The sequence below is a fragment of the Diabrotica undecimpunctata genome, chromosome 3 (assembly GCF_040954645.1).
Source record: "Diabrotica undecimpunctata isolate CICGRU chromosome 3, icDiaUnde3, whole genome shotgun sequence".
Lineage (NCBI taxonomy): Eukaryota > Metazoa > Arthropoda > Insecta > Coleoptera > Chrysomelidae > Diabrotica > Diabrotica undecimpunctata.
The window spans coordinates 30,031,122-30,050,529 of NC_092805.1; the positions used below are offsets into that span (position 1 = coordinate 30,031,122).

The 19,408-nt window shown below is 32.3% G+C and overlaps 1 protein-coding gene across 1 annotated transcript in view; it reads right to left on the reverse strand.

Annotated features, from left to right (window-relative positions):
• Nucleotides 1-19,408, reverse strand: part of LOC140436612 (uncharacterized) — a 124,729-nt gene that overhangs the window by 15,416 nt on the left and 89,905 nt on the right. The window contains exons 7-10 of the mRNA XM_072525576.1: nt 18,969-19,134; nt 13,985-14,152; nt 6,741-6,961; nt 4,455-4,629 (exon numbers count right to left, since the gene is read on the reverse strand). Coding sequence (XP_072381677.1) covers nt 4,455-4,629; nt 6,741-6,961; nt 13,985-14,152; nt 18,969-19,134 — 730 coding nt within the window. The remainder of the gene's footprint in view (nt 1-4,454; nt 4,630-6,740; nt 6,962-13,984; nt 14,153-18,968; nt 19,135-19,408) is intronic.

Sequence of the window (19,408 nt, forward strand, 5' to 3'; positions counted from 1 at the left end):
TTTGGATTTCGTATGACCTCTATTCAACCACGCTTCGTCCATACAATAATTTTTTTTCCAAGACGTCTAAAATCACGAATTTTTTGTAAATATTCTCTCCGCCATATCACTAGTTCGTCTCTCTCAATTAACAAACTTTTCCTACTTCTCTTTACATACCGAAAATTCATTTCACGTAATGTTCTTTGTAATACCCGCATGGATATTTTATTTAAAGTATCATTGATTATACTTTTCGTAATATTGTCAAATACAATTTTTGTACGTCCTTTGTGAATATGTTTTTAAAGTGGTTTATTACCTTAAATTATTCGGTAAACTAATACGAGCTGATACTTTCGTTAAATCACTACACAATGCGGCGACGTCCTCAAAAATTGATTTATCATTTGGTTTTCTTTCACAGATAACCACCTCCTTTTATCCGGTTTATTAACAGATGTACTGCATGTTGGTTTTGATGCCATGTTACCCGACTGTGCGCTCATGAAATACTTCTAACCACCTGATTTTAATATTTATTTCCACTATTTACCGGCGAGTTTTAACAATTATGCCGTATTGCAATAAGAATATTAGTTTCGAAAAAGATAACACTGTCCGCCTGTCCCTCTCTTGACATTCAGTTATACCTCAACGACACTGATAAGCTGCACGCGGTACTAAATAATAAAGTTCGCAACAAGGCGAGTATACTTCATCCAGTTCGGACTAATTTCAGATATAACCAACAAAAATGATAACTAAGAAGTAAATTTGTATGCTAATAAATAAAAAATATATAGCCGCTTACTATCAAGTGTTTACGAACTACAAAATGTCTGCCCTGACAATCCTATTGAATTTAGATTACATACTTTTGCAATTCGTTATTTTGATTCACCAAACCAGAGCAACATAAGAAATTAAGGGTCTGATAGCAGTTTTATATGGTTAAGCTTTCAGACTCCATGTTTTGACACAATGCCAAGGTCCCCTATAGTGCCCTTGTTTCTTTATTGATGATATTTGTTTTCTTCAAGAATAACTTAATATCTACTTAATATTTTCCGAAAATAATAGTGTTACTCCATTCATAACCGGAGGTGCAACTCTTAGTTACCATATAAATAGTAATTGAGTTGAATAGCAACTAAGAGAAAGTACTTTAGCAACGGTCTCTGTTCCTAATATGTATTAACTGATAAAATAATTTTTTCATAAAAGACATTGGCTTCTTGAATGACGAATAATTTTTTAGTTTGATGAAAGCGTGCATAGGATAACATAGCAAGCATCGCTTAATCATCAAAAAGATTAATTAATGAAAAATAAAAATAAAACTTTTAAAATCCTCTGTAACGACCAATGGCAGAGATTACAGTATCATAGGCAGGAAAATAATGAATCTATTCATATAAGAGAAAAAAAAAAGAAGATGTGTGGAGAGATAAAAATAAGCGGCTATATTTTGTCGCTATATTTTGAAGTATTCGCTACAACTTGTTATTCACTGTCTAAGAGAAATAAGGAAAAATAAGTTAGCTTGCAATCTTAATCATATCTATGATCTTATTTTTGTTCTCAATTAATGCATTTAAGTTTATATATGTACAGGGTGTCCCAAATTGGTATGTTTTGAAGGGTATACCGAAAACTAGGAGATAGAAAAAAGTAGTAAAGATGTCATGACTTCTTTTTTCGTTAAAGTAATGCTTGCCCAAACAAATCATCAATAGCACCTCACAGTAGCGAAATACAGGGCGAATATTGAAAAATGTCGAAAACGACAGGGTTAAATATCATCTTTATTAATAAAAATTAAAAAAAGATTTTATTAGAACTTTTTATAGAAATATTATGGAAACGTCCAGCGAATTTTTGTAGGGGGTCTCACTAAAGAAATATAATACCAACTTATGTTTTTTATATGACTATATACTTTGACATTTTTCATTCTTAATTCTCTTTTACTGATATGACATAATATATATCTATTTTCAGTTTTTGAAGCTACTGTGCAGATAATATGTTTATAGTTGATGTTATGTTATAGGCTCTTAAAAATAAAACACTCGTATTTTAACATTTTATTACGAGGATATTAATCCCTGGACAGTTTTATTTAGCAAAAATAAAATCAATACCTACCTAACTTAAAAGTAAATACTTACTGCTAATTGTTGGTTCAAAGTGAATTATTATTTTTAAAGTATTGTTTCCATATTTTATAAATAAAATTGTCACGAAATAGAACACACCGTATTTTATTACATTTTTCGTTTCTATTTATAATTTTTTATCGGATATAATATTATTGTCTTCTATTTTTTTATTACATATTGTTTTGAAGCTATTTTCTTCTGACATTATGTGTATTTTCTTGTTACTAGTTTTATTGGGAATAAGCCACAATTTTACTTTAAAATAAATTTATTTTGACGTTTAGATTTCCGTAAATTGCATTATTTTTTTTTATCTAAAATAACATATTGTTACATCTTGTATAAATATTCATTTGGTAGAGTAGGGTATATTAACAGGTAATATGTAATAGTGAAGGTAATATTTAACGATGAAGCTCGCATATCCAGTGCAGGAATATTAACTGATACAATAAACTATACTTCATCTAATTTACATAGTGGTGCACGTCTTCAGCGTCATAGCCCGTGACGTCACATGATACCAACACGAAATATTTAGGCGGTAGGTGCGTTCTTTTTTAAAATCACTTTGCAGAATACACTGGCATTACAGCCACTAGACATATTTTATTATATACGCGTAGAACTAATATTTAAAGATTTCTATTAATGTTAACTTAAAGAAATAGACAACAATATGTTTCATTTAATTTGTATAAATGCATTATAAAGCGTTTTTATGAAGAACATTTGTTCGGAACACACTGTAACTGTAATCGAACGAAGGTGAAATTGTGGCATAAATTGGTAACACTTATTTGACAGTTGCGGTGTTGACACTTTTTGTACTTTATTATTTTAAATTTTAAAGTGAATACCTCTTGTTTTATATTTTTACCTACTTAATAAAATCTGTTCTTTTTAGAACAAAATTAGTGTGTTTAATTTCAAAAATGTCACGTAAGAATTTAAATAGTCGTTGTAAAGAATAATAATAATTATGTGACCTATTTGATTTAAAATGGATTCAGGATTTGTTTATACTTTGGCAACTATGTCAACTTCGATCTCTGACGTAGATAATGACACACAACGGTTTGTAAATTAGATGGACTGTATATTGGAATGACTCAAATACTTACTTAGTTCAGGGGATCAGAAGGTAAGAGAGATTCGGTTTTAACGTTAGTCTTTTGTTAAGCATAATAAATTAGTTTATCTTGTATTTGATGATAAACTAACCGCTGTCGGATATATAGGTATCTTAAAAATGAACTTAAATAACATTTTTAATGAGAAATACATATTTGACAGAGAGGAATACATTTTTGTTTTAACAAGATGGAGCACCTGCTCATAATGAAGACTTCGTTGGAAATTATTTAAATGAAAAATATCACAATCAGTGGATTGGAACTTATGGTTCTTGTTCACCAGAACTCAATCCTGCTAATTTTTTTATTTGGCGATTTAAAAAAACAGTGTTTATAAAGCTGGCTTTAATACTAAAGAAGAATAATTCCAAAGCATTCATCAGGCATTTAGAAAAATAAAGCCAATGCATATACTCAATTGAGTAAGATCTGTAAGAAAAAGGTGTCAATTATTATTATAACAAAACGGGGGCATTTTGAATATTTATTATAATTTTTAAATTTTTGTAAAATGAATTCTAGTTGTTCCTTTGTGTATTATTGTTGTTTTTATGTTTATTATAAAGTTAATATTTTCGTAAAATTAATTCTGATTCTTAAGTAGTTTTTTGTTGCTGGTAGATGTGTTATTTCCATTTTTTAAGTGGATTGATCTTATTTCTGGTAAATTAAACTGTAAATGATTATTATCCCAATAATAAAATGTAAAAGGTTGCAGAGTAACTCCAACGACTGAAAATAGATGCATAATATGTCACATCAGGTGAAAGAGAATCAAAATGCAAACTATAAATGGCAAAATATATAGGGTGTCCCATATAAAAAAACATAAGTTGGTATTATATTTCCTTGGTGAGACCCCTAAAAAAATTCTTGTACGCAACTGAACGCGTCCATAATATATCTATCAAAGGTTTAAATAAAGTTTTTAAAAATTTTTCTTAATAAAGAAGATATTTAACCCTGTCGTTTTCGACATTTTTTAATAATCGCCATGACATCTTAACTATTTTTTTCTATCTCCTGTAGTTTTTGATATACCTTGTAAAACATACCAATTTGGGACACCCGGTACATTATACTTAATAATTTATTACCAGCAGATATTTCTGCCCAGTTCCCACAGACATTTATCCAGAAGAAAATAAATACATGTCTATATTTGAACACTTACCTTTCCTTTCCGAATGTTAAGGAAACTACAGATCTTCTCTTCTTGTACAAAACCTTGAAAAATCTTTACTATATAGTCGTATTGATTTTCTAAAACAATTTCACTTTCTAACTTAAACAGTCTTAGGACTTCTCGTTTTTGTTCTGGCGTGGGGGCTAACTCCAACTCTCTTAATCTGGAATAAGGACAATTTATATAGAACCATCGAAGAAAACAAAACATATATAATTTAAGAAGGCCATGAAACAGTTTATTTGTATGTGTCTGTAGTAGTATAGTCACCATGTTGAATGACGACCTTTATTTTAAACAAGCATTTCTGGGAAAATTAAGTAAAAAATGGTATTCAGTAAGGCAATTATTACCGAATATTACTTTCATAAACATATGAATGGCAAAATGAAAATTATAAAATGATAGTTTTCAGTAAACAGAAAAATGATTCAGTATTTGTGACATTTTTACCGGTAAAATAAAAAGCATTAGCACTTAAATCCGACCTCCAATTAGTTATTTAATTATGATTTAAACTTTAATTATTAAAAATACCATGTTTAAAAATTAATCGTTTTGGAACTTTTGCACATGCAGTGTGATAAGTGAGACAATAACAAACATAGGACCATGCAATATACAAAACCCTGCACTATACTACTCAAGTAATACAGAATCACAATACACACTCAACAAGATCCCCGACACGGAAACGGTGTAGGTTTCATAATTAAAACGTAAATTAAACAATATGTAAAATCATTTGTACTACATTAAGGCTGAAGTTTTTTTTACAGTTCCTATGAACATCCACTACCGATAAAGATTTCTATCAGATTTTCATTTAGTTACCATTTTATCATTTATACGGCAAGATTAACAAACGTAAATTTTTGTATTATTTTTACTGTAAAATGCGTGTCTGCTTCTCAAAATGAATTTAAACCCGTAACGGATACCCTCCGGTCCTGTGGACCCATCGCCATTGAGATTTAAGCGTACTTTAACGAACCTGAACTGATTTTGGGTCCGCGGGACCCGAGGGTAGTTGTACCGTTATAGTTTTTGTGAGATTTCATAAAAGGAAAAAAACATTTTAACTTGATATTATTAATTTTTAACTACTTAACTAAAGAAACGAATTTTAAGGAAATAAGCGATCACGACACATCCAGTGATATTGAGTAACAATATGATGATCAAGACTATGATTCTGATTAGAGTAAATTAGGCGGAGTAAAAAAGAAGAAATAATAGGGGGTAAATACCAAAAAAAAAACCCAAATGCGTAGGAAGGAAAGAAACGGAGAGCGTGAACCTGGAACAGGAGATAATTGCAAGCTGAAATGAATATATATATATATATATATATATATATATATATATATATATATATATATATATATATATATATATATGTTGTAAAATGCTGGTTTTCTTGAAAACCATTGTTTTGGCGACGTTTCGGCAAGGTCTCACTTGCCATTCTCAAGCCTGGTGGATCTACTTCTCGTCGTTACTCGATTAGTACTGTTATAGTACCAGTACTAATCGAGTAACGACGAGAAGTAGATCCACCAGGCTTGAGAATGGCAAGTGAGATCTTGCCGAAACGTCGCCAAAACAATGGTTTTCAAGAAAACCAGCATTTTACAACGCGGAGTCAAACCCGGAAAAATAGTGACAGCATATATATATATATATATATATATATATATATATATATATATATATATATATATATATATGGGAACAACACTCACGAGTACCTGACGAAAAGAAGAAAATATTAAAGAAAGGATAGTAGAGGGAAGACAGGTGATAGGGAGTCTTGAATTCGGTACGGTGGCAAAAAAAGTAAGAACAGAAAATGAAAAACGAATTTACAACACAATATTAAATCCAGTATTAATCTATGAAGCTGAAGTCTGGCAATTAACCAAGAAGTACAACGCTAAACTAGCCACTGAGATGGATTTTTGAAGAAGATCAGCAAGAAGATCTAGATTAGAATACATAAGGAACGACTACATCAGAGAACAAATGGGAATAGAATAGAATAGAAAAGAATAATCGTAGATGACATCGAAAGACAACAGCTAGTATGATACGGGTACGTAAGACGAACGGAGGGAAGAAGAATCCCAAAAGGATTTAGAAAAGAACCCCACAGAAAAACGAAAAAAAAAAGGAAGACTAGCAACCACATGGATGAAGGGCATCTCTAAGACGATGTCGGAAAGAAATTTAAGAGATGAAGACCGCCACAATAGAAAGAAGTGTGTTACTTACCTTTGTTTCTGCTTCATTTCTCTTAACTTATCCATATTGCTTATATACAAAGGATTATTGATATCTTCCGCCTTAAGCAGTAACGCGTACAATGCTTCCAGTTCTAACAACAGCTGCTTCGTCTTCCTTGTGTCCCTCGGTACCTGAGGACTGTCAGTTTCTTTGTCAGGAGTAACGATGTCCATGTCGATGATTTTTCGAGGAGCCGTGACCGACCCACACTGAAAATATATGATTAGTTAACCATTTCTAGCTTATTTTATATACATATGTCTAACACATGTGTAACTTAATATATATATATATATATATATATATATATATATATATATATATATATATATATATACAGTAGACTCCCTCTATAACGAGAACTGAAATGGCAGACTAATTACCTCGTTATAAGCGGATCTCGTTATATCCAACAACAATAATACTGTGCATACATATGAATATGTAGTTTTCTAAAACATTAACTTTCTATAGTGAAGCCATCCGGAGCAATATAAGATGCCAATAAATATTGTTTGAATGGCATTTTTAAAACAAAGTTGTTTACTTTTATTGTCAATGAAACGCATTAAAACAAAAAAGAGTTGTTTACTTTTACTGTCAATGATATACGTTAAAACAAAAAATCTGTATTCTTTAAATATGTATAAAGCGTATAAAGTTATTTTGTCATTTTTGGCTGCTTTAAATTGTCCAGTATTCTATCTATCATATTTTCTAAAGATGTGAAACAGTTTTATGCTTCTTCATTTGTGTTTTGTCCTTGGATAAAGTTTCTGACAACCTTTAAAACACTTTCCACATCTTGTCTATTAGGACCCATATTATTAGGTGTGAATGGTCAACCCCGTACAATGACACTTATAAATCATAAATTTTACATTTCCGACTAAGAATCATAAATTGTAAGAAGTTTATTGCGGGCGGCCCGCAGTTAAAAAGGGTATTTATTTATAGCTACGGCCGGGCCAAAACGTAAAAAACACGTTTTTCAATCTTATTTTTTCTCGTTATAAGCAAATTTACCTCGCTATAGAGGGTTATAGTTCAATAGAAATTTCACGGGACATCTAATGTACCTCGTTATAAGCGAAACCTCGTAATAACCGTGTTCGTTATAGAGGGAGTATACTGTATATATATATATATATATATATATATATATATATATATATATATATATATATACCGGGTGGTGAATCGCCAAACGGGCCATAGGAACCTCAATGGGAAATTCTAAATTGTTGAATTCCTGCTTCCCTAATTATTTTACATCAAAAGTTATTAAGAAACTTTTTATAGAGGAGTGAAATCTGCATTAAAAACAAGTGTTAAAATTGTTCTACGAACTAAGCGTAATCCAAAATTTTGCAAAAATATAATATATTTTTTCAGATTTCGCGTGTTCTGTGCTTGCATTTGTTGACCGCTACTTTTCTGTTAAATGAATTTGGTACAACATTAGCCAGAACACGTGGCGTTATTTTTGCACACTCTTCAATAATTCGCATTTTTAATTTTAATGCTTCTATATCTGTAAATTTTTGGTCAGAATTAATTTTTGATTTTAGATAAAATAATCGTTTGGAGCTAGATCTTCCGATCTCGGGTGCCACTTAATGTTACAGTCAGGTAACTATTCAGTCAGGAGCTATTTCTGCAAGTCTGGGTAAAATCTCTTCTTGTAGAAAGTCTAAAAAAATTTTTGAATTTAAATTTTGCTCATAGAAAAAAAATGGTCCAATAATATTGTGTTTAAATATTCCTAACGAGACATTTATTTTTCGACGATATTGGGTATGGCTTTCAATAATATCCTCAGGCTTTCCTGTCGACCAAATCCTTTAATTTTGAACATTTGGTTTATTATTGAATGTAAATGTACATTCATCACTAAACAAAATGTTTTTTTTAATTGTCTCTCTGCATTAGCCCTCTCTAAAATTTCATAACAAAAATTCCGCTCGTCACTCAACATCTCCTTCTCTTAGTTTTTAATGACATTGAAATTTAAATGAACGGAAATTATGCATTTTCAAAATTTTTAAGACCGTGGAATTATGAATATTAAACCGGTCTGCAATGGTCCGAGAACTTATTTCAGGATTTTCTACAACTGCTATTAATACATTTATTTAATTTTGATTTTCTAAATTTCTTGGTAACTCAGCAATATTGTTTGTACATGTACAATTGGAAATCACGGTCCCAGTATTTTCAAAATTTTGTAAAATCCTTTAAATTGTTGACTGACTTGGAATTGGTTTATTGCGATATCTTACGCTAAATAAAGAACTGACAATTCGCGCACGATTGCCTGAATAAAACATTTTTATTATTGCTACTTTCTCCTCAAGTGAATGCATTTTTAATCAACTTTATTGTTTTTTAAACAATAAATCACAAAATAAAAATTTTGGCAATTCAAATATTGTCAAATATCAGAAACATCAATATGACCAAACGCAACATGTCATACACATTCTTGCACAGCGTGTGGCCTGACTTTAAGGGGTGGCCTGAAAACTGTATTATATTTTTGCAAAATTTTGGAATATGGAAATCTTGAAATAATAATTGTTGCTAATTTACGGTGTACCCCAATACTGAATTAATAAACAATAATGTCAAATTGTCAGTTTCTGACAAATCAATCATGGCCAAATCACAATAATTATTGGTAAACGTTAAAATATCTAAAAGTCAGGCCATGGAGCTGGGGTATCTACATTGTATAAATGACGTGTACCCTATCCTCCATGCTATGGCATGCTGGACGAGCCATACAGTCTGTAGTCAACACCCCGAGGTGTGAGCGGGAACACAAATTGTATCAATACTCATACGCTTATGAAACGCACCTGGCGGATCATAAGGGCCTTCACATTTTACTCTGTTTTAACTTGTCTGGAGTAAAATGTCTTTAATCTTTCCTATCAGCCTCTCTTGGCTAACTCTCGTTTTTTTCCGATCCCGAATGGCTATTAGGTTTCCGAGGGCAGACGGGTCACTACATTTACTCCTACTACATACTCTTCACAAATCCTGGTCCTCCAAGTCTGGGGGTTTGAACGATGGGCCAGCACCCCTTCTTCTAGAAAAAAGTTATTTGCTAAAAATTTCGATCAAGAGCCTCGGAATAAGGACGGAAACAAAAGACGACGACTGCTACGAAAAAGGACTATGAGATTGGCCACATGGAATGTACAAGGTCTAAGAACCAAGGAAACTGAAGTTTTTCAAGAATTAGAACGACAACAAATAGACATATGCGTTCTTACAGAAACAAAAAAGAAAGGAAAGGGAAATGAAATCAAGAACGACTATATTCATTTATACAGTGGAGTTGAAAAATCATTAAGAGCAAAAAGAGGTGTGTCTATAGCCGTGCATACAAAACTCAAAAACAATATCAAGAGTTGGGAAGAGATAGACGAGCAGATCATTATGATGGATCTTGAGAAACATGGGGAGACGATAGTTATAATAGGAGTATATGCTCCTAGTGACGATCCTGATACAAAAGTTAACGATGAATTCTATGACAAATTGCTTAACGTGTTGACCCATGTAAACCGATCCAAAGAAATATGCCTATTAGGAGATTTCAATGCTCGGGTAGGCAAAAAATTACAAGACAATGTGGTAGGAAGATATGGTGAAGACAAAATAAACAACAACGGAGAGCGACTCATTGATCTTTGTGAAACATTACAGCTTAAAATAATGAATGGATTTTATCAGCACAAAGATATACATAAATTTACCTGGGAACAACCAAAGAAAAAGATAAAATCTATAATCGACTATCTCATCCAACCAGAAAACAAAAGGCTCCAAACAAATGACGTAAGGGTGTATCGTGGTGCCGAATGCGGATCTGACCACTATATGGTGGTCGCAAAAATAACCATACACTACAGGAAAGTAAACAAGAACAAAATTGAACAGGAGAAGGTAGCAGCTTCCACAAAGATAAGATATAATATTGATAGCCTCAAACAAGAATCAGTACAATTCCTCTACAAACTTAGACTAGCCTCAAAACTAACTCACTTAACTCGAAGAGAAACAGCCGAAAAAGAATATCAAGATATAAAAAATTGCATTCATCAGGCGGCCAAAGAGGCATTGGGGTACGAAGAAGCTGACAAAAGAAAAAATCCTGAGTGGTGGAACGAAGAAGTAGGAAAATTAATTAAAGACAAAAAAAAAGCTTATCAAACATGGCTATCCACGAAAGACTCAGAAGACCACAGAATTTACAGCAGACTCAACAGGGAAGCAAAGAATTAAGTCACTAAAAGAAAAAACGAAATGTGGGAAGAGAAATGCGAAGAGATGGACCGATGTTTAGGAGGAACCAAAGTGACACAAGCTTGGAAATTCATAAAAAGTATTAGAAAAGAAAGAAAAGATGAGGGAAATATAAACCTGATTCAAAATAAAAAGTGGGAAAAATATTACGAAACGCTATTAACAGAAAGTAGGCACGAATTTATGGAAAGACCTGACCATATCTCAATGACAGAAAACTCAGAGGTGCATAAGATAAACAAAGAAGAACTGAAAAAAGAATTGAAACAAATGAAAAATGGAAAAACACCCGGGCCTGGAGACATTCCCATCGAGTTGGTGAAACATGGACCGGATGCTCTTTTGGAAAGCTTAGTGAATATTTTTAATAAATGCTTAATTGAAGGCCAAACGATTCCAGACGATTGGAATTTGGCCCACATTAGCCCCATTTATAAAAAGGGAGACAGAAAAGAATGCGGAAATTATAGAGGCATTAGCGTAACTAGCTCGCTGGGAAGGTTATATGGTCGTATATTGAAAAGAAGAATAGAAGAGGAGTATAAAGAAATTGAAGAACAAAGCGGCTTCAGAGCAGGAAGATCGTGCGTGGACAACACATTTACCCTTCAACAAGTAATTGAAAAACGAACAGCTCGAAACCTCCCTACGCATCTGGTATTTATAGATCTGGAGAAGGCTTATGATACAGTTCCTTTAAAACTCTTATTTAGTGTCTTGACGAAAACGGACCTTAGTAAAACATATCTAAAAGCAATACTGAACATCTATAAATGTCCTCAAAGCACTGTAAAAACAGGAAATACTTTCTCAAGGGTATTTACAGTAACGAAAGGCTTGAGACAAGGATGTTGTCTTTCCCCCACCCTATTCAAAATATATATCCAAGAAGCACTGCACCAGTGGAGACAAAAATGTGCGGGAATGGGGTTGAAGCTTAACAACCATTATCTGACAACGCTGTTCTTTGCAGATGATCAAGTACTAATTGCAAGCTGTGAAGAAGATGCAGATTATATGCTTAGAAAGCTCAAAGATGAATACGAAAAATGGGGGATGAGTATGAATATGTCTAAAACAGAATATATGCGAATAGGCAGTGAAGACGAAGACCCGGATTTGGAAATTAGACAAATGAAAAGGTGCTACGAATACAAATATTTGGGAAGTATTATCTGCAGTAAAGGAACAACGGAACGAGATATAGACTATAGAGTGCAACAAGGCAGGAAGAGTGTTCAAATTCTGAATTCGATACTTTGGTCCAACAAAGCTACTATGAGAACTAAAATGACTATCTACAAAGTAATTGTAGAGCCCATTCTTACATATGGAGCAGAATGTTGGCAAATGACAGTAAAAGGAAAGAAAAAAGTTGACACGGTTGAAATGGACTACCTAAGAAGAGCTTGCCGTATATCAAGAGTAGAACGTATACCTAATTCTGAAATTAGAAGAAAAACAGATAGAGTACATACAACTTCTGAAAGAATAGAAACTAGACAGTTAATATGGTATGGACACGTACAGAGGATGGACGACAACAGATGGCCAAAAAGAGCTATGGAATACAATCCAAGTAATAGAAGGAAACGAGGAAGACCAGCCAAGTCTTGGATACAAGGTGTTATGGAAACCATGAAAGACAGAGCCATTGATGAAGCCACCTGGAGAGATAGAAAAAGATGGCGATCGAAATGCGGGAAGCGGCAGAAGCTGTAGGATCCCCGCTTATATATATATATATATATATATATATATATATATATATATATATATATATATATATAAAATATCTACCAAATTAATACTTTGATAGAAAAATAAAAATATCTAGAAAACTGATAACTTTAGGTATAGGGAGTACTTCATAAAATTTGAAGTACGATATTAGTACTTTTCGATAGTGATATAAAATACCACTATAAATAAATTTTTATAGTGATATAAAATTACCAAGAAAATAATGTACTTGCATTTTGATTTACCCTGTATTTGATTTAACGAATATTATGAAAACGAATGTTTTATAATTTTTAACAATTATTAAAAAACTATGCTTGCAATAGATCAATGTTCCTATACTCCTTTTTAATTATACAGGGAGAACTTGATACGATTTTCAGGTAATATTGGTTATAACTTTTTAAATACCCGGTATAACATAATAAAACTTTACATTGTTGTGATGTGAAAGTGAAGCAGATTTCAAATTTAGAATAAAATACAGGGTGTCCCATTTAAAAAAAAACATAAGTCTGGTCTGCCACCATCTTATGGAACACCCTGTAAGATTGTAACTAATTTTAAAATGTGGAGTTTAAAACTGCCTACAATTTTTGTCAATAACTTTTTTTTGTAATTTTTACTATAACAGATTTACTGAGCTTCCTCGCACTAATCAATTACCCAGTATATATATATATATATATATATATATATATATATATATATATATATATAAATATATATATATATATATATATATATATATATATATATATATATATATATATATATATATATATATATATATATATATATATATAACATGTTAAAGTTACTTCTATAATATAAAATTTATACATATTATATATCCAGTTTGAATTAAGTCTCAAATTCATGACTAAACGATTAATACTAAATTTTTAACAGAAATGTACAATTTCTTGAGTTAATAAAATAATTTGAGCGCAAATAACAATTTCTATATATCTTAGTAAAGTGATGCATGCCATAAAATGTTCACGACTATAAAAACTAATCGATTCTCTGGTGAATTTTCACCCAAAGCACGTGTATGAAATAATATGCAAGTAAATATGTTACAAAATGTTTACGATTGCATGTAATAAAATCTATATATAGATTGATAATTTTAAATATTTTAATTTATATCCAAAATAGGTACTCACCTGTAACTTGCCTAACGAATTTTCAAATTGCAAAGGCGTATAGACCCGTGGTGTTAGTGTATTTGCATTTTCTTGCCTATCACTGTTCCTGTGTTGCCTTTTATGATGTACGTTTCTTTCGTTAGAGTTTTCTTTGTTGTTACCTTTCAATTTCCTCTCCTTAAAGATCTTAAAACAAAGAAAGGGTAATTTGTAAGATAATTTTTTTTTTTATTTTTTTTTTAGCGATTAAATCTTCTAAAAACTATGGCCAATAAAGAATGGGGTGTGAATCGCCAAACACTTTTAATGTTATACAGAACATTAATCAGATCAAAATTAGATTATGGATCTAGTGTGTATTCTACAGCCACTAAGACACTGCTAAAAAACTTGACAGTCTTCACAACCTATCTTTACGTATAATATATGGAGCTTTTCGCACAACACCAATCGTAAGTATTTATTGTGAAGTTGGTGAACCGTCCTTAGACGACAGAAGACTTTATTTAAGCGTAGCATACGCCGCAAAAATCAAGTCTAACCCAAAAAACCCTACTATTCACAATTGTTTTACAGAAAAGTTCCCAAATCTCTTCATAAATAAGCCAAGAACTGCCAAACCTTTCTACGCAAGGATTAGAAGCTATTTAAATCAATTAAACTACACGTTCCCAGAAAGCCTCAATTTGCTTACAGGTAGCGTCTGTGAGAGTCCACGACTCAACTCCGTACAACAGTATAGGAAAGATATAACATCGTAGTAACCTGAATGATCCCAATTTTCATTGACGTTCGTACCAAGGTAGATGTATGTTTTTACTCATTCTATTGGTTGACCATTCATACTGATTCTTTCAATTTGTTGTTCCTTCTTAGAGATCATCATACATTTTGTTTTCTTAATGTTCAGTGGAAGTCTTCTCTGACTCACTTCTGTGATTCTATTTATTAACTCCGTGTACCACCGTGTCATCCGCGTATCTGATGTTATTGATTAATTCTCCGTTAATTCGAATTCCAGCTTCAACATCTTCTACTGCTTCTTGAAAGATTTCCTCAGATTATATGTTAAACAGCAGGGGTGATAGTATCCATCCGTGTCGGACCTAGTCATGTGTAACACTGTGTGGTATGACACTTTTGTGCTGATACTTTACGGTGCGTCATGTGTATTGACACCGCGACAATAAAGTGTCATGACACAGTAACACCATCGTAACACCCCGAGTGTTCCCGAGCAAGGCAATTCACTGCAATAGTGCGATTTGATACAAGATACAACAAAAAGAGACAGTATGATCCTTTGCTTTGTGTCCTTTGTTCTCAAAAAGGTTTTATTTGTGAAAAGATCAACTCTCGGTCAGAGTCTCGCACAACTATTAAGTGAATGCAAAACAGATGTTACAGCTTCTTCATCTGTTTTTACAATATCTGTCCTTCTTTCGATGGTTTAGCAAAATATTGTCGTTCTGTAAGGATATAACCAGTCTCTTTATTTAGATTATTTTTTATGGGCCACTCACTTGAATTGATCCCAAATAAAAGTTTATACTCAGATATAGATTATTAATGTTTTGACCCAAATCAATTTTAAAAAGAACATTTTTATTGAAGCTTGAGATATTACAAAAGTTTGTAAAAATAAATTTAAATATAAGTAATTACTAAATAATTTTAAAGTGTTTAATAATCACAGATCAGACATAGAATATCTTTGTAACCCATTTATTAAATTTAATATATTTGACATTTTCATTACAGATGTATAATGTGTATCTAATTTCAATAAATTTTTATGCACAAATATCATGCTTCAGATATTGTGGAATAGAGTACTTAGGTATTCCATTTAATAGATATCCCACATAAAGGATTATCAAAAGTACTACACGCAAATATCAACAGCACCCTCATTTGCCAGTATTTCCATTGTATTAACTACAATGTTATGTAAATCTGAACAACCTGTTAGGTATAATTCTTTGAACAAAAGGTAACTTACATCTCATCCCACACGTTAAAATGTTAAATCTCTTTAAAATACCAAAACCTCTGTCATTCAGAATTCTTGACGCAATTTATGATAGATTATACAGCACTTCGAACTGCTGAAGATTCTACAATGGTAGTTGAGAACTTAATATCCACTATTTCCTAATAATCCATAGTCCATAAATTCCCTATTTTATATACCCATAATATGTAAAAGTATTTAACAACTACTAAAATAGCTACTTCTAATAATTGCACTTTCATATTGTACGAGTATTATGGGTTATAGTACCTATTCTTTAAATGAGAAAATAATTAAATTCAATGTTTTACTCTTTTCAACGATCTTATTTTAATTTTTATTATAGGATCCTATGATAGGTAACAAATACAATTTATAGTGTATAGATTATTTTTATATATACAAAAATTTAATGTCATTCGTCAAAATAAAAGAATAAAATCTGTGTTTGCAATAACTCTCCATTGATGACATACGCATTAGGGAAGGTTTAAAACTTTCAAGTAGTGTCAATGGCTTACTGTGTTATATGACACAATAGTGTTGATACAATAAGCTGCGCCAGTGTTGCTGTATCAACACCCAAAAATTTAGTGTGTTACCCATGGTTAGTCGGACCCCCCGTTTGATTTTGATATCATCGGATTCTCCTGCCTCTGTAAGGATAGACGATGTTTAATTCCAGTAAAGATCGCTAATAATTCTTAGATCACAGCTGTTTATTCCAAGATTTGTTAATATCTCCACCAGCTTGTCGTGTTTTACCGTATCAAATGCTTTATGGTAATCAATGAAGCATGCATAAATATCGCAATTCACATCACTCTACATCGTTGAAATGCACTAGCACTTGTATGCTAAAGAGAGCCTCTCTCGTACCCACTGCATTCCGAAAACCAAACTGTGTACGGCTGATTTTGATTTCACACTCACGACAATAATCACATATGTCAGTCTCAGTTTTTTGAACGTATTAGTTTCTCTGAAAAACTTAAAATAGGCCTTGTATTTCATGGTAAGATTATTCCCAGTAGTGTCTTCAAACAACTTTTGAAGCTGTTTAAAAATGTTCTTAATCGTTAGGTCTGGGTTGTCGAAGTACAATCTGTTTGTTTTTCCAGGTGTGTAATGACTTGGTTTATGTGGAATAGATTTTGAATGTTCTAAAGGCACAGAATAAACATCATCTGAAATTTTTTTTTGGTTTCTGTGTTTTCCACGTTTTTCATCAAGTGAAGTTTTCTAAACAATTTTTTTCTGTAATATTCTTACACGCTTAACTCCCACTTGATGTAAGTCAACAAAAAAGGAATGGCGCACGGGCACATGCACAATCACAACCAGAAGTTTTTAAGCTTGTATTTCCAGTGATACTGTCTGTTAATTTTGGGATTTTCTATCTTTCTATACCTTTCTGAAGGCTCCCAAATGCCACACAACCTGCTAGAAGAGTGTCTTGTTCTTTTTTTAAACCATTATCATAACAAGAGTCGAATAAACGCTTTTGATCTTGCGAAGTTATCTTTGCAAAACATTTAAACTTGCTCTGTACAGTTTTTCCCTAAATTTTGACACATACTCCTGTCCACTCGGTCTCTTAGATTTTGCCACGTTTTCTTTCCAATGGTCTTTCTGAACAATTTTCTTTTTGGCACCTGTTAACACCGTCTTATCTAAAATAGCTTTACGACTAGCCATTGATTTAAAATACACTTAAACTTACAGTTTAAAATATAACATAACCTCAATCACATTGACAGAAATTCACCAAAACAGAGTCGATTTAAAGACACAAATCTTTCTCAGCTGTGCCAACACTTCACTAAAAAAAGTGTTCTACCAACGTAAAAACCGTAATTTCGTAGAAAAAATTGGTAGACTGACAGAGAACAACATAAAGAGTTCAATTCTGTGTTCTCCGAGAGAAGGACCCATAGGTCTATAGGCCCTTATTCTAGCCACCGCCTCAATTATATTTTTGAATATTTAGACATTTATAGATTAGTATTTGAAAATAAAAAGTTTGTAATCAAAATTAATGAATATACACTTTGTAACGATGTGCATCGCCTCCGTCCCGTCAGCGCTTCGTACACACGCACTCCCACCAAAAGTTCCTCCTCCATCGACAGGCGCAGAGGAGATGGAAGGCCTACGACGATATAAAACAGCGTACTCTACAAGAGAGAGTCGAGTAGTCGAGTTCCGTTAGAGTTCTGTTCTCGTGGTAACTCCACCGGGCCTCTGATTTTTAACTAGAGGCCAACCGTCCGGAGTACAGTTAGAATATTGATCTGATAACAACTCCACCGGCTCTAGGGTATTGACTGAAGGCCAGCCGCTTCTGCTAGAGTGTTGATCTAGTGGAAGTTCCGTACCCGGTCTTGGAGTATTGATCTGAGACAGACCTATTCTTTCCGGTGACTAAGCACTGATTAGTCGCTGTCCGAGTGTTGATTGGCCCGTTCCATCTCTATTCCGGTAACTACACCGTAGTTACCGCTTAGATTTGATGACATTAATTATATTTTATTCTTCGCAGGTATTAAACAGTGGAACATCGAGTCGTCGATACAGCCGTCCGTCGGATTATCGCTTGAATCATTCTGTACAAAATATTATCTCTGATACAACTTTATTTTGTTATTTAATTTATTTAGAATACATTTTTATTTAAATTAAACCTGACTTTTACTGAGTCTGTTGTCTAAAAGAAATACCCGTCATAACTTCCACTACTTATGATTATTCTTCTTTTATTAATTAAAAAAGTCTGTAACAGTAAATTTATTACAGCTATTAATAAGGTGTGGTAGGAATTTTTGTGTTGTAGGTTTCCGATGAGTCTGTCAAAATATTCCCAAGCTGAGTTAACCGACTATACCTATTACTATAAACTTAAAAATTAATACAATTACATAAAGACAAAGCAAGGTCGAATAATAAAATTTTTGAAGAAAAAAGTATAAAAGAACCGAGAACACTTACTGTGTAATAGTAATCATCAAAATATGGCGTGCCGGTATTCAACTGCAGCATTTGAATATTTAACAACCATTGTTTTTCTCTCATCGTCATAAGACCAGCGTATTCGTCCTTCGGTTCTTGTTCTCTCTGCTGATGGTGTCTATAGCTTCCACTATCATGTCTTAATCTGCAACACAAATAATGGCATGACAAACTTTGATACAATTTTGGGGATAATTTTTCGACTGTTCTAACAACCATTCAAATTTCGTCATTTTGTGTCATGTGGAACAGTTTCTCAAAATACAAACATTAGTAAATTAAACAAATTTAGTAAAAAAAAAAAATTACTAATGTTTGTATTTTGAGAATGATTTCCAAAGTGGAAATTGAAACGTCAATAAACGTATTTTAACCTTTAATTGTGGCTTATTCCCATTTAAATATAAATTAATTTAAAA